Raw genomic sequence first — 15,446 nt, 5'->3', positions numbered from 1 at the left:
CAAAACAATAAATCATAAAAATCAAGTTGATAGGTTTACTGAAAGTCTAACTTGCCAACAACTTTATAAGATTGTTACATCGAAACCATTCCCCAACATGGCTATCGAGCCTCGGTGAGCTATTGTTGTTTAATATCAGTTTCATGTGTTCCCAAAGAATATAAACTTGCAACCAAAATATTAATAAACATTACCTGGGAAAAAAAGGCAATCAATTGATCGTAATAAAAAGAGTTCATGTACATTTGCCAAAATCCAAAGGAGTTACACATTAGTATTTTTGTGTACAGTGTAAAAAGCCAAAAATCCTTCACACCTCCCAATCAGGAAATTGTCGGCAGCTAATTCTGAACTTTAATGGAAGATCTAGAAACCACATCAGCTGGGACTAACATCGACTCCTCTTTGCTTTAGATATTCCTTGGCCTCAACAATGTCCTGAAAAGAAGCAAAATAAGCAACATTCTTAGGCAAATGCCAACGGCAGGACCATACCTAAATTTTAACAATGAATCAATAGCTTCAATTTTGCCCCAACATCATGAATCCAGCACTAAGCTATAATAATCTGGTCATAATGACCTGCTGTGTGTAACTGCTTTTAGGAAGATAAAGCTGGTAACTCCGTAATTGCCAGAATAACAATTAAGAATTAGGGAATCAAATCTTAAATGGTATCAGCTATTCGAAAGGCGTTAAGATTTAGAGAATCAAATCATATAGTAGATTCAGTGCAAATTTGGCATACGAACAGCAGTAAAGCACTCATACATCATGATGGTAAAATTAAATTTCCATTTAGCTGATACCATTTAGTTTTTACCAACACAAGGAAAGAGGGCATACTAAAATGCACAAACATATCCTGAGCAATAAAAGGGCCGTCATTGATGAATGTATGCGATGGAGATACAAAAACTTTCATTTCCTCTACCTAATAAACTTTTTGGTGAGTTTGTTCCTTGATGATTTACATTAAATGCAGTTCTTTTGGGATAGAATAAAGGGTTCGCTTTTTCTACAGTCAATGTAGATAATTTATCTATATTGAGCCCAAAACGACATCGTTTTGAGGCGGAAATCAAGGTATTTTTATAATTATAATTTATTTCAGGGTTATAATAGTCTTTTTCATTATAATTTTTTTATTTTAAAACCCAAAACGACGTCGTTTTGAGAGCGAATGTAGATAACTTATCTACATTCAGTTTAGAAACATTAAAGCCTAGAATAAAATGCAGTTATTATACTCCTAGTATTCACATGAATAATTCCGATTTTTACTCCATTCCTGCAGTAGATTGGAGCTTGACATTGAACAAGTTACAGACTGCATGCAGGTTATAAGTTGTATTCAATGCCACCGAGGATTATGATCCATTACAGGATGCGACTGACATTTTTATACAATAAAGCAAAAGGGATATGAATCCTAATCTAGGTCTGCAGCATGCAAGACGTGAAATAATTAATGTATTAAAAGTTCCTTGTGGTGATTATATTGGATTTGCAAAAATACCCTCCAATGTCCAGTACAGATTCAGCACCTACATTTTCTGATCAAAATGGTTAATGTGAGGAAAGGATCTCTGTAATAGAATCATACCAACTCCAGTGATACATATTATAGCCACTAACTACTCGGGTAACAGTCAAGACTCACCCCATGCTTCAAACTATGACTATTAATCTCCCCCCCCCCCCCCCCCCCCCCCCCCACAACAAGTGGCGTAGACTGGATTTACTCTTGTAGAGTCTCTGATTCCTTATGTTCATGGAAAACATTACAAAATGATTAAAAAAAAAAGATTAGAAAATATTTTGATAGAGAAAATACAGTGAATAATATAGGACCAAAATAGAGAACCCAAAGAAGGGATTTGCTACATGTTTTGTGGTCTTTAATTATTGGTAAGGTCTTTTTTTTAGGAGACTTCTTTGATATGGTGTTTTGGGAAATTTGTAATTGGTTTGTTTTAGTGGTAACTCATTTTAAGACTTTCTTTTTCTATTATCTTTCATTTTTAAAGTTCTGCTTCGTAAAATTGAAAGGATATATTGCACCTTCCCATTTCTTCCATTTTTTAAGTTCTGTTTAGTAAAATTGTAAAGATATATTGTCCTTTCTCTTTTAACTTTTTTTAACCTCAATAATAGCTAATTTTTCATCCAAAATAAGCATGTAGGAATTAAACATAATCATCTTTTCAGTCCTGAAATTATTTAAATGCATATAGACACTACTGTGCAAGAGAGTAAAATCCACACGTGCATGCATCTAGGAACATCCATACGCCACAGGCACTATAAAGCACAAACCATTGAATTAATTATATATCAATGCAATCTGTAACGAACAGAAGGAATAGAAGTATACCTTTTGCAACAACAGGGCTTCTTGAGGACAGGTTGGAAAATTCATCAAACCAACTCCAACCATTAGTAGACCATAACATCCTAAAGACACAACAAAATAGATAGGCAGCTGCACAGAGGACGGAAACAAGGCATAGTCAGCATTATGCAGATTAGAATTCTATCAAATAAATAAAGAATCCCCAATGGGGTTCGTTCAGCTGAAAAAGATCAAAGCACTTTGCTTAATGCCTGTTTGGGAGCTCTTATTTTTAGCTTATCTTCTCCTTTTAAGTAGAAACTTAGCCAAACATAATTTTACAAAAGAGCTTATCCTAAAAAGAGCTTTTTTTTATAATGAAGAAAAAAGCTAAAAGCTCCCAAGAGGAGCATTTTTTAAGATATATATCAATTATTTGGAATTCTTATATTTATTTTCCAATTATACCCTTATTTTAAACTTTTATTTATAAATTTTATCATTTACCCTTATAATTTATCCTAATAATAAATCATTTCATCTTTTTCCCTTCAAAACCCTAAGAACAACTTTATACAATTATCAAACAGCTTTTAGTTTTATGTTTTAAGCTCTTTTTTTTTAACTTTAACTTAAAATAGCTTTTAGCTTAAAAAAAGAGGTGTCAAACAGGCTCTTAGGCTTAAATTTGAATCCAGCTGGCAGTAATCCCCCTAGATAGGCAATCTATATTCACCAGTGTACCTATTGCATGTGTTAGCCTTCGAGCAGAAAGCCTCCCCTTCCCAAAACTAATTTGTAACAAAAATAGAAAATAAAAAAGTCGAATGCATAATGAGATGAATACCTACCAACCAAGTATGACTGCGCCGAATCATAGAAGTTTGTAGAAGGCCAACCCATAAAGCAGTGATGGCCATTACCAACGTCAAAATCTTCACAATATGCTTCATTAATCAATCTGAAATTAGATCAATTATATAATGTGTGCGTAAATTTGTATGTACAAAAAGTGGTTACACTGTAAATGCTTCATGACAAACATAACATATGTGGGGGTGCATGCAAGTTAAATAGACGAGAAGAGAGAGAGAGAGAGAGAAGAAGAGAAGAGGGGGGGGGGGGGGGGGGATGTGAATCAGAAAAAGTTGACAAAGGAAAGAAACAGAGACAAAAACTGCAAACTCAAAAGTTGAAGCAAGCAACAACTGTCACAATTATTTACAAGAAAGTAAGACCTATGATATGAGCAAAACCAATTCTTGATATCGAATGCACATAAAATAGCTAAAGATGCAAACAAATTTAAGTCATTAGAGTTCTTCTCTAGAAACTACCCTCCCTAAAAAATGTCAAAAATCCAACAACAACCACAAATAACTATCCCTTAATGGTGGCGGCATCGAGCCTATAATTAGTGCAATAGAAATGAAAGGAAAAGAATGAAAGAGCACAATGTACCAAAACAGGGCTTCGCCCAAGTACAGCACATACTTCCCTTATCTTCCTTCAATTTCCTCTTTGCCACTTATAGCATGATTTCAGCAATGGTCCCAAATCTTGTACCGATATTGTTTATTTTATTTGCTAGAAGAACATATCCATGCTTGCCATCAAAATTGTGGCAATTTATACAGCACAGACACACCAGTTTGGTGCCATGTTAGAGTCAGACACACATCTGTATGAGTCCAATTTTTTATGAAAATTTTGGGCTCTAACATGGCATGGACATGATCATCCCTTTATTAACCGTTTATTCTACTTGCATCTAACAGTTCCAATTTATGGGAGAGAAGAACCATTAGTTGAAAGTAGAATCGACGATGAATCAAGGGTGTAGGAGTTTGTAGACATACGCTGATGTAAGTTGATTCTCCCCTATATATATGTGTGTGTTGTGTCCCTGTCCTACAATTTCTATAAATTAGTGTGTCCCCCTGGTGTTTGTACTTCATATGTGGCAAATGTGTTCAATTCTTGTATGGCATCTTGGTATTTTTCTTGGATGCAATTACTAGTAAAATTTTATCCTATTTCTTTCAAATCTTCAGCCAAGAACCAGAATTACAAATCTACTTGAACAAGAAAAATCCTCATGACCACTTAATTTAAGGAAACAACTATTGCTGCCACCGCTATCAATAAGATATACATGAAAATATGGCAATCAAATACAAACAGAAGTCATTGCTCAATCTTCGAACAACATTAGGCAGATAAGGATGAAAATCCCACCAGTTAGATCCACATTTCTATATCAACGCATAAAATATTCAAAGTCAATATTTAAAATAGAGCTGTATAAACAGTAAGGAGCAAAAATGGTACCCTACGTCAATCTCTTAAATAAAAAAGAAATATCCCAAAATGGCAAACCCATTGAGCATGATCACAGATTTCTAGATTCCAGTCATAACATAGTTGTCACACATACATCAAACATCAAACATATTCAGAATGCTCATATAGCCTTAAACATGATTTTAAAGAAATTGTTTTGGGTGTTCTACATTCGGAAATTTTCCCTTCTATAATATAATTACTCACAAATCTTTCCTACATCCAACAATGAATTGAATTATGATCTAACAGAACTAAAATCATGAAGGAAATATAAATTAAGTAAAAGACGCTTGTAGCCACTGCCATCAGATGGGATTTCCATGAAATTCATTTCATTGTTAATAACAACTATGATAGTTAAATGACTCAAAGCCCTTGCGCAGTCTCCCAGCATCATTTGGCAGTTACAAGCAGAAATTCCCACTAATAAGGTTCATATTGCTCAAATAATCCAGTCAAAAGTATAAACGGTTGCCACAAATCAAAGACATTGAAGATTATCCATCTTAACCTGCTATGAATTAAAAATGAAAATGCAAAATACATAAATAACAAAAAAGGACTTCATGTATTGCTTGCTGTACCACAAAAAAAAAAAAATACAAAAAGACTTCTTGAAAATCAGGAGCAGAAAGGTAGATATTCCTAAACAGAAAACAATTATCAGAATAAAACGAAAAAACTCACTGAATTTGATCATGGAATCCAATTCATAACATACAGCTATCACATATCAAATGCATTCAAAATGCTTATATATCCTTAAAAATTAAAATTAATTAATAACCAGCAAATCCTGGCAATTCCAATCTCTGTCCATGCTATATCAATAATTTCAAAATCATTTCCCATCTCCGGGCAAGAGTCAAAATAAATAATCAATTGAGACTAAATTCATTAAGAAACCACATGCAGCATGACTTATGAACTGAAGTAAACTCTTTGCAACTTCCATCAGGTGGGATCTCCATGAAATTCATTTCATAGTTTAACAAACTCAAAGCCCTTGCGCAATTTCCCAGCATCACTTGGAAGTTTCAGGCACAAACCCTATCAAGTAAAAAACTAGAGCTATCAAAACAAACCAACCTCACTCTAGAAGCGAGTCAAAAAAATGGACAACCTAGCTCAACCCACTCGAATTGGTGAATTAAATTACTGTGATCATAAAATCATCATACATCAAAGAAAATCAAAACAGAAGTTTCATCAAATTCAGAATCACGCCAACTCCAAAATTAATATAGCAAATACCACAACAAAATATGGCACGAGAAATGTCGATATCTTCTGATTTAGCCAATTACCGAAAGTAAATTGCCCTATAATCGGTTGCCAACGACGATGTGTTCGGGGGTGAGTGTGACGAAACGCAGACAGAATGAAAAGCCGAACCCTAACACAAAGGAGGAAGGAGTGTCTTCAAATTACCGAAAGAGTAAAGACATTTTGTCGTTGGGTTATTATCAATAAATTAATTTTATCGTAAGATAGATTATATTAATCCAAGTGACAGTTATATTCTTTATATGATTATATGATTATGATTTGATTCTTCATAAGTTAAAATATAAGTTACCCTCTTAAACTTTAACCATATTTCAAATTAGCTTATTGTATTTTTAATTGTATCAATTAACCCGTGTATTTTATAATTGTTTCAAATCTGTTAAAATTTTTACAAATTCTGTTAAACCTCCTCACATGCCCTAAACTCCAAATCTCACAAAAAAAATTCTCTTTTTTTCTACGTTCTCTCATCTCTTATTACAATATAGTTTGGGATGATTTCGATTTGAATCTTTCTTTATAGTGAAGTAATTTCGTTCATGAATATATTGTTACGAAATATGAGTTCATATTATGAAAGTTTCAATCTTTATTTAAATTGATATTGTTTCATTGATGTAAAATGAAAATTGATTTGAGGATTTTAGTTCCCCTATTATTTTTTCACTGTTTTTTATTGTTTTTAATACAAAGATCACACATTTTTGTGCCAAGAAAAACTGCCACCCAAAGCTTGAAAAATCACTTTTTAAACTTCCAAAATTTCTCAAAAATGGCTCAAAAATATGTTATTTTTGATATAGATTATATTAAAATCTCGTTGGTTTGTTGTTTCTGGATTGTTTTGTGATGAAAATCGCTCAAAAATATGTTTTGTTTTTTTGTTGTGACAAAGCTCTCATGACAGAACCCAATTTCAAGCGGTCAATATGCCAAAGAAAGAAGAAAACATTGCAATAGAAGAATCTCAAGAAATTCTAGGGGTTAGGGTGAGATCTTGAGAGAGACATGTTATTTATATTTTTCACTAAAAAATCTCACGAAATTCACACCAATAGAAAATCTATTAAAATCGTCGAATTTTTGAATACCACGATATTGTGATTCTATTGTTTAAAATCCTGATTGAATACCAACGGATTTGGACGGATTCTAAAATAATCCTTTAAAATCCTAATCGAATATCACGTGACTTTTTTTCAATCCATTAAAATCCTAATCGAATATCAACGGATTTTTTTGTCCAAAAATAATTCATTAAAATCTTTTAAAATCTTAATCAATACACCTTTTTAGTGTATGTATATATGATGAAGTTAAGTACATAGAAATATTTTTGTGAGTCAGGATGTCGATCTTTATTAAAGTAAAAATAGTTCTTATTTTTTTAGTTAATATCATGTTTTAACCAAAAAATATCCTTCATTTATTTAGATTAAAAGGTTGTTAAAATTATATAAAATAATAATGAATCAGCAATGATCTACATGTTAAATCTCAAATTATGAATCATGCAATGATTATAAAATACCAAATGTTAATAAATCAGAGTTGTAATTATGTGTACCTTGTTGGGCCATCACAAAGTCGGAGAAGAACGGTTGGAAATATGGGAACAAGATGCTAGAGTCTTCCTCTCTATTGCCTATTCAGAAATTGGCAGCCTTCAGCAGATGGGAGCATGATGGCTAATGGAGCTTAGCTCCAATATAAATAGGCTAGAGAGGGGACCTAGCCAATAACCCAGAAAAGAGTCTGTGCCCACTGGGTCCACCCATCATGGAAAACCAGGATCACACTAAAGCCTACACTGCTGCCCAACTAGGCCCAATAACAACAGATGCCAGAAGCCCAATTCAATGTGATCACAATGGGCTAGTTATAATAATAATATTGGAATATCCATTAACCCGATTAATTTTAAAAGACAAAACTTATTAATTAATATTGCCCATAAAATAATAATTCTAACATTCTCCCACTTGGGCTATATTAATTAATTTAATATTATTTTGAAAATCTTTTTATTTCGAAAACGACTCTATCGGGTTAATAACTAGAAAATAATTTTACGTGGCCACGATTTCGAAAAGTAATATTCCAATTCCAGCATCTCAACACAATTCAATCCAACATAACCTCATCATAGGAATATGGCGATCAATATACCGAAAATATCATGGCATACGACCTTCCATACTCACATACAATGAGTATTACATCTTCGTGAATCAGGGCCTAGTAGTGTAGTAAGAATTAGTGCCAAAATGTGATCAACAGTGTAACACACTAATTCTTATCGGTCCTCAATGTAACTTCTCAACAACATGAAATTACATTAGTGCAATTTCCAAGCAACATGAAATTACACTCTGTAATGCAACTTCTCAACAACATGAAATTGCATTACCACAATTTCTAAACAACATGAAATTGCTTTGCTTAAATAAGCCAGTATGTCACAATACAACATGAGATCTCAACAGTGACAATTATATATCTTTAAACTTTACAACATGTTTAAAGACAATTATACTTCTCAGTCGACAATAGAATCATAATAACAAAATTATGATGATCATCAATAATAAAACATCAATAATTCTCAAGAAATATCAGTCTGCAAGCAAAATAACTGAAAGCAAGGTAAAAAATAAACATGACTCCCACTAATCAAGGGAATGAAAAGAGTCAAAGATACCCATATTCTTCACATGTTCCTTGAACAATACGGGTCGCAAACCCTTTGTCAATGGATCTGCCAACATGAAATCGGTTCTGATATTTTGAATAGCAATGTCACATTTTTTAACCAAGTCCTTCACTGTGTAGTATTTGATTTCCATATGTTTAGATGCATTGTTAACCTTGTCATTCTTGGAATAGAACACAACTGCAGTATTATCACAATAGATCACCATAGGTTTGGATATAGAGTTCACTATGCGCAAATCAGAGATCAAATTTCTCAGCCAGACTGCCTGAATAGAAGCACCATAACAAGCTACAAACTCAGCATACATGGTAGAACTCGTGATAAGAGTTTGCTTTGTGCTTTTCCATGAGATAGCACCACCAGCCAACATAAAAATGTATCCAGAAGTCGATTTTCTATCATCTGAGCAACCAGCAAAATCAGCATCCGAATAACCAATTACCTTGAGATCTTCTACTCTCTTATATACAAGCATGAAATCTTTCGTGCGCTGTAGATATCTCATTACTTTCTTGGCTGCAACCCAGTGATCATGACCTGCATTTGACAAATATCTCCCGAGAGTATTTACAGCAAAAGCAATATCAGGTCTGGTGCATACTTGTGCGTACATAAGGCTTCCAATTGCACTATCATAGGGAATATTTTTCATCGCTTCCTTTTCAACATCATTTTTAGGACACTGCTCTTTACTTAATTTGTCTCCCTTTACAACTGGAGCATCACCAGGTCTGCAAGATTGCATATTAAATCTCTTTAGCACACGATTAATATAGCTTTTTTGTGATAACCCCAGAACTTTTTTAGATCTGTCACGGTGAATCTCAATGCCCAGAACAAAAGAAGCATCACCAAGGTCTTTCATCTCAAAATTTCTGGAGAGAATAGCTTTCGTCTCATTCAATAAATCAACATTATTACTAGCAAGCAAAATGTCATCTACATAAAGTACTAAGAAGATATATCTACTCCCACTTACTTTCATGTAGATGCATTGGTCAAATTTATTCTCCTCAAAACCGTGTGATCTTACAACCTTGTCAAATTTCAAGTACCACTGACGTGACGCTTGTTTAAGACCATAGATGGACCGCTGAAGTTTACACACCATGCCTTCCTTGCCAGCTTCTTTAAAACCTTCGGGCTGCAACATATATACTTCCTCTTCAAGGATTCCATTAAGAAAAGCTGTTTTCACATCCATTTGATGAAGCTCTAGATCAAAATGAGCCACTAATGCCATGATTATCCTGAAGGAATCTTTAGTAGATACCGGAGAAAAAGTTTCAGTGAAGTCAATGCCCTCTCTCTGTGTGTAGCCTTTTGCAACTAATCTTGCCTTGAATCTTTCTATCTGACCCTTATTATCTTTCTTTGTTTTGAATACCCATTTACAGCCAATAGGTCTGTGCCCGTCAGGTAAATCAACAAGTTCCCATACCTGATTTGCAGATAAGGAATTCATCTCATCTTTCATAGCTTTCAACCATTCATCTGCTTGGTCACTTTCAAGAGCCTCTTTATAGGTCACAGGATCAAATATCACCTCAATCATAGAATCATTTTCACCAAGATAGACTATGAAATCATTAGTGATAGTAGGTCTTCTTTCTCTTTGCGACCTTCTCAATGGTACAATTGGAACCTCTTCAGGTAATTGAGTAGTTTCAAGTTCTACAGCGGGAGCTGGTTCATTAACAACAGGAGCTTCCATTCTCTGAGTTTCCCAAGTCAAAGCATCATTCGAAGAAAGCACAGGTATAGATATAGTTTCAGATGATTCTCCACTTTCATAAGAGTGAGAAGAAGTCATTTCAGCAACATCAAACTCTAGAAATTTTGCAACTTGTGATTCAACAATTCTGGTGCCACGAGAAGGACAATAAAATTTATACCCTTTAGAGTGATTAGGGTATCCAATAAAGTAACATCTGGTGGTTCTTGGTTCCGACTTCTTTTGAAAAGGATCATAAATCTTTACTTCTGCTGGACAACCCCAAACTCGAAGATGATTTAAGCTGGGCTTTCTACCAGTCCATAACTCAAAAGGTGTCTTTGGAACAGACTTACTAGGCACACGATTCAGAATATACGCCGCTGTTTTAATTGCTTCACCCCATAAAAACTCAGGTAAATTAGATCTGCTCATCATACTTCTTTTCATCTCCATAAGGGTACGATTTCGTCTTTCAGATACACCATTCTGTTCAGGACTACCAGGCATCGTATATTGAGCGATAATACCACAATCTTGCAAGTATTTAGCAAAAGGCCCCATGTGCTGCCCAGTTTCAGTATATCTCCCATAGTACTCACCACCACGATCAGATCTAACAACTTTGATGACTTTTCCCAATTGTTTTTCAACTTCAGTGCGGAATACTTTAAACACATCAAGAGCCTCAGTCTTCTCCTTAATTAAAAACACATGACCATAGCGAGAGAAATCATCAATGAAGGTGATGAAATATTTCTGGCCATACAAAGTGGTGGCATATGGCCCACTAATATCTGTGTGAATAATCTCCAGTAATTCTTGACTACGAGTAGCACATTTTTTCTTAGTTTTAGTTAATTTTCCTCTCACGCAATCAACACAAATCTCAACATCGTCTAATTCAAGAGGAGGAAGGATTTCAGATGTGATGAGTCTATTAACCCTTTCTTTAGAGATATGCCCTAGACGCTTATGCCAAAGCAAAGAAGATTTTTCTTTGATTAAACACCTTTTACTCACACCAGATTCAACATTCAACGAGCAATATGGGTCATCAGAAGACAAAGACAATTTATATAAACCATCATCCATAACACAATTTCCAATAATCTTAGAATCAAAAAACACATCCACTTTTTTATTAGCAAAATGAAAACAATATCCAACATTGTCCAAGGATGAAAGGGAAACTAAGTTCCTTCTAAAGTCTGGAACATAGAAAACATTATTTAAAACTAGTCTATAGCCAGAATCTAGTTGCAGAAAAATAGTGCCAACAAGCTGCACGTCTACGCCCACATCATTTCCAACTATAAGCTTTGACTCCCTCAGACTTGGTTTCCTCAGGTTTGTTAGACCCTGCAAAGTAGATGTTACATGGACAGAAGCACCAGAATCCAGCCACCAAGAGTTTAAAGGGACATCAATTATATTTGATTCAAAACATACCAATAACTCATTGTAATCACTCAATTTTTGTCCTCCCACAATAAAATAAAAATAAATATATATATAAATTAAAATTTATTTAGTAAATAAATTTTAATTTATTTCATCTAGTCTCCTAGTTTTTATTATTATTATTATTATTATTATTATTATTATTGTATCTATTTTTATTTTTATTTTTTTAGTTGCAAACCCCAAAATAAAAGTAAAAAAAGAAGTTACCAGTTTCTTGGGTTGTTACAAGTTACAACAACAACCCTCTTATGTGGGTTTCATCAACCGCCTTCTCTCACCGCCTGTGTCAATCAAGAAGTATTATTTTCAAGTAATCCCACGTGAATAGTGGTCAGGAAGTAAGGTTTGGGATAAGAAAGAGCAGGGGAGGCGTGTTACAAGAAAAGAAGGAGAATATATAAAAAAAATCAGCCCTTCCTCTATAAATATGAAAGACCTCGATTGTGAAAGGGGTTGGTTTTTGAAGGATCGAAAAAGAGAGGACAGAACTCAGAGGGGGATTTTATTGTGGTTTTTTGGGAAAAGTTTCAAGAAAGAAAAAATACTAAAACAGAGTTTCTAAAAACAATAGATTTCTGAGAGAGAAAAATGAGAGAGTTTAAGGAGACAACAGTTTTGTAAAACCATAAAAGTTTCTTTAAGAGAAGGGAATTTCTTGAGTTTTTAGGGGAAGTGGGAACTGAATGAAAAAGGAAGGAACTTAGAAACAAATAACATGTTGAAGTCGCTACTGCTGCCGCTGTTCCAGTCATGCGCGCCACTCCGCGATGCTTTCCTTTGTGATTGTTTGTGATATTTTCCACAGTGAATAGCCATTCCTGCAAGCATATTGGCTTTCGATACCCCCGCTCAGGTTCTCTTTTCGTTTGGGTTCAATGTTTTCTTTAAACCCATATTATTATTTTAAAAGAATGATAGACCAATATAGGGATATGTTGTTTGTCATGATTCCATTAGCTTTTTCGATGTGCTGTTTGAAAATAAGCATGACCATTTGATTCTTTTATCTAATATGTCATAGACGTAGCTTTTTAGATGTACTAGAGGAAATATTCTAATACTTGGCATTAGCAAACATTGATCTTTTGGTCTACACCGTACGAAACAACTCTGCCATTTTTTCCTTCAATTCACATCTTTTCAAATTATATTAATAATGTTAGCATGGTACTTTGTCCTCTTATAACATGATTTGAATATTTTAATAATATATAGATTACGTCACTTTAGTTTTGGTACATGCTCCTGCACATTCTCAAGTCAGGATGTTTATTTTTTTCCTTCTTTCTTTCAATTAATTTTTACCTTTGCTTATTATAAAAAACGAGATTAACATAACATTTTTTTGTTTTTTTGTTTATTTTGTTTTAACATGAAGAAAGAAATATTATAATATTATAGATTAGTGAACTTTAGCTTTATGGTCTGCATATTCAAAATGAGGTTGCCATCTTTCAATTAAATATCTCTTTACATTATATTGACGGTGACTAAAATTTAATTAGATTTTATTAATATTTATAAATAAAGAATTTATAATATTAAGATCATGGGGATTAATTTAAGCGTGACGCTTTGTTAATCTTATAATTCTTTGGATCATTTTAGCCGTGACGGCTTGGTGATTTCAAATTTATCTAAAATTTGTTATTGAAACTTAAAACATTAAGATTTTCAACAAAGGGGTAATTTAACCGTGACGGTTTGTTAACCCCGTGTATTTTATTTTGACTCATTTTAGCCGTGACGGCTTGGTGATTCAAAATTTCATTCAAAATTATCTTAAAATTCACAATAATGAAAATAATAAACATGAAATTTAATTTATTAAAAAGGGATTAGCTGAGTTGAGACAGCTTGTTAATCCTACAATTACCGTTTCAGATTATTTTAGCTGCGACAGCTTGGTAATTCGAAACCTTCAAGCCCAGAACCTTCCAATGAACTTTCTTTAAAATTACTTTCAAAAACTAAAATCAATCAGCACACAAATATTTTTTACAGAACGACGTAGCTTTGAGTTCCCTATTGTACCGAGGGATACGTCGGAGCGGGACTCTTCCCGTCAAGCACAAAAATAAAATTTCAAAATTAGTTTTCTTTTCCAAATGATCAATTTTATTTATTTAGGGTGAAATAAATATTTAAAATATTATCAATAATTTGCATAATTAATATAAGGTAACCGTTTTTTAACGGACGGTGTAGGGTGCTAATACCTTCCCTACTCGTAATCGACTCCCGAATCCATTTCTTTTGTTTTTCAAAGACCAGTTGTCTTTAAAAAAAAGGTTTTTCCAATGTTTTCCTAAATAAACCTTGGTGGCGACTCCATTGTTTTAAACATTTAATTTCTTTCGCCGTCACGTCGCGATACGGTTGCGACACTCACCTTGGCCCTTTTGTTTCTTAGCTAACCAAGCCTTAGACTTGTAGCAATTGGTCCTCTTGTGACCCTTTACCTTGCAATGAAAACATTTTATAACCGCTCCTCAATATTTATCATCATTGCCCTTCCTTTTGAAATTCTGAGATTGCTTAGGAGCAAGAGAGTTGTGCCTTTTAAACTTTCCTTTATTCTTGTTGAAGAATTTTGTTTTATCCTTGATGGATAAAAGAGCAAAAGCAGACTCATTCTTTTCTTTCTTTAACTTGTCTTCTTCAGCAACACATTTCCCAATGAGATCGTTAACACCCCAAGTTTCATTCTGCGCAGTATAAGCAGTTTTAATCTGGCTAAAATCAGCAGGCAAAACATTCAGAACATGATGCACAATAAAATCATCCTGAAAAACGATATTATGGCCCTTCAACTTGGTTTGAATGTGGACCATCCTCAGAATAAATTCTCGTATCCCGATTGAAGCGTTATATTTCATATTAGTCAGTTCATTCACCAGATACCCAGCCTCAGCTTTGTTTGAAATTTTAAATCTCTCACCAACAGCATCAAGAAAGGCTTTAGCAGTCAAATTTTCAGGCAAACCACTGAGCAGATGCTCAGCAATCGACCTCTTCATAGCAATAAGGCTCAAACGATTGGATTTCTCCCATCTCGCATAATGGGCTCTCTGACTGTCAGTGCTCTCATCAGTGGGTCTACGCGGTTCATTTTGACGTAAGGCAAAGTCTAAATCAACAATTCCCAGCGCAAATTCAATGTCTTGTTTCCACTTCTTGTAATTCGATCCAGTCAGCATTTCGACAGTGGCATTATTATTGTTAAGAGCGAAGTTAACTGATTGACACATATAATGCAATAAATTAGTCATGAGCAATAACAAAAATAATTAAATATCATAGACTCCCCTTTGGGCAGAGTATATAATACATAATTATTTTTCATCACATGAAGATTTAACAATGGAGAGAATTATACATAATTGTCTAAAACTTATCCCCTTTGGGCAGATAAATTTTATAAATTATATATCTCCTTAATTCCAAAAATCGTCATATGTAATTTTCAAAAAATTTACTCCCTTTGGGCAGATAAATAATTTTCAATTACATATTCCCATCAATAACATTTATCTTCATGTAATTTATTATTATATATTAAAAACCCCCTTTGGGCA

At 33.8% G+C, this 15,446-nt stretch overlaps 2 protein-coding genes across 4 annotated transcripts; both read right to left on the bottom strand.

Annotated features, from left to right (window-relative positions):
* Positions 1 to 95: 95 nt before the first annotated feature.
* Positions 96 to 6,124, bottom strand: LOC133302542 (dolichol-phosphate mannose synthase subunit 3). 3 transcript variants are annotated; one of them, XM_061502334.1, is made up of 4 exons: positions 5,936 to 6,100; positions 3,187 to 3,296; positions 2,378 to 2,485; positions 96 to 438 (listed from the first exon to the last, which is right to left on the bottom strand). In XM_061502334.1, exons 2-4 carry the CDS (start codon positions 3,286 to 3,288, stop codon positions 379 to 381), a joined length of 270 nt encoding a protein of 89 aa, XP_061358318.1. In that variant the 5' UTR covers positions 3,289 to 3,296; positions 5,936 to 6,100; the 3' UTR covers positions 96 to 378. The 3 variants fall into 3 exon arrangements, with proteins under 3 accessions (XP_061358318.1, XP_061358317.1, XP_061358316.1); XM_061502333.1 differs by lacking the exon at positions 5,936 to 6,100 and adding an exon at positions 5,603 to 5,660; XM_061502332.1 differs by having other exon boundaries at positions 97 to 438; positions 5,989 to 6,124.
* Positions 6,125 to 14,360: 8,236 nt separating this feature from the next.
* LOC133302537 (uncharacterized) lies at positions 14,361 to 15,119 on the bottom strand. The gene has a single exon (XM_061502326.1). It carries the CDS (start codon positions 15,117 to 15,119, stop codon positions 14,361 to 14,363), a length of 759 nt encoding a protein of 252 aa, XP_061358310.1.
* Between the last annotated feature and the right edge of the window lie 327 nt (positions 15,120 to 15,446).

Source organism: Gastrolobium bilobum, unplaced genomic scaffold, assembly GCF_033153095.1.
Source record: "Gastrolobium bilobum isolate Gb01-03AN ecotype WA unplaced genomic scaffold, APGP_CSIRO_Gbil_v1 utg460, whole genome shotgun sequence".
NCBI lineage: Eukaryota > Viridiplantae > Streptophyta > Magnoliopsida > Fabales > Fabaceae > Gastrolobium > Gastrolobium bilobum.
This window is presented reverse-complemented; position numbering and strand designations above follow the sequence as displayed.

What these genes read in the sequence shown, in the direction of transcription:
- LOC133302537 (XM_061502326.1), bottom strand. Translation starts at nt 15,119, where the DNA reads ATGTGTCAATCAGTTAACTTCGCTCTTAACAATAATAATGCCACTGTC.
- LOC133302542 (XM_061502332.1), bottom strand. Translation starts at nt 3,288, where the DNA reads ATGAAGCATATTGTGAAGATTTTGACGTTGGTAATGGCCATCACTGCT. An exon ending in GGCGCAGTCATACTTGGTTG is followed by an intron (nt 2,486 to 3,186) that starts GTAGGTATTCAT and finishes TCCTCTGTGCAG; the next exon opens with CTGCCTATCTATTTTGTTGT. An exon ending in AAGCCCTGTTGTTGCAAAAG is followed by an intron (nt 439 to 2,377) that starts GTATACTTCTAT and finishes GCTTCTTTTCAG; the next exon opens with GACATTGTTGAGGCCAAGGA.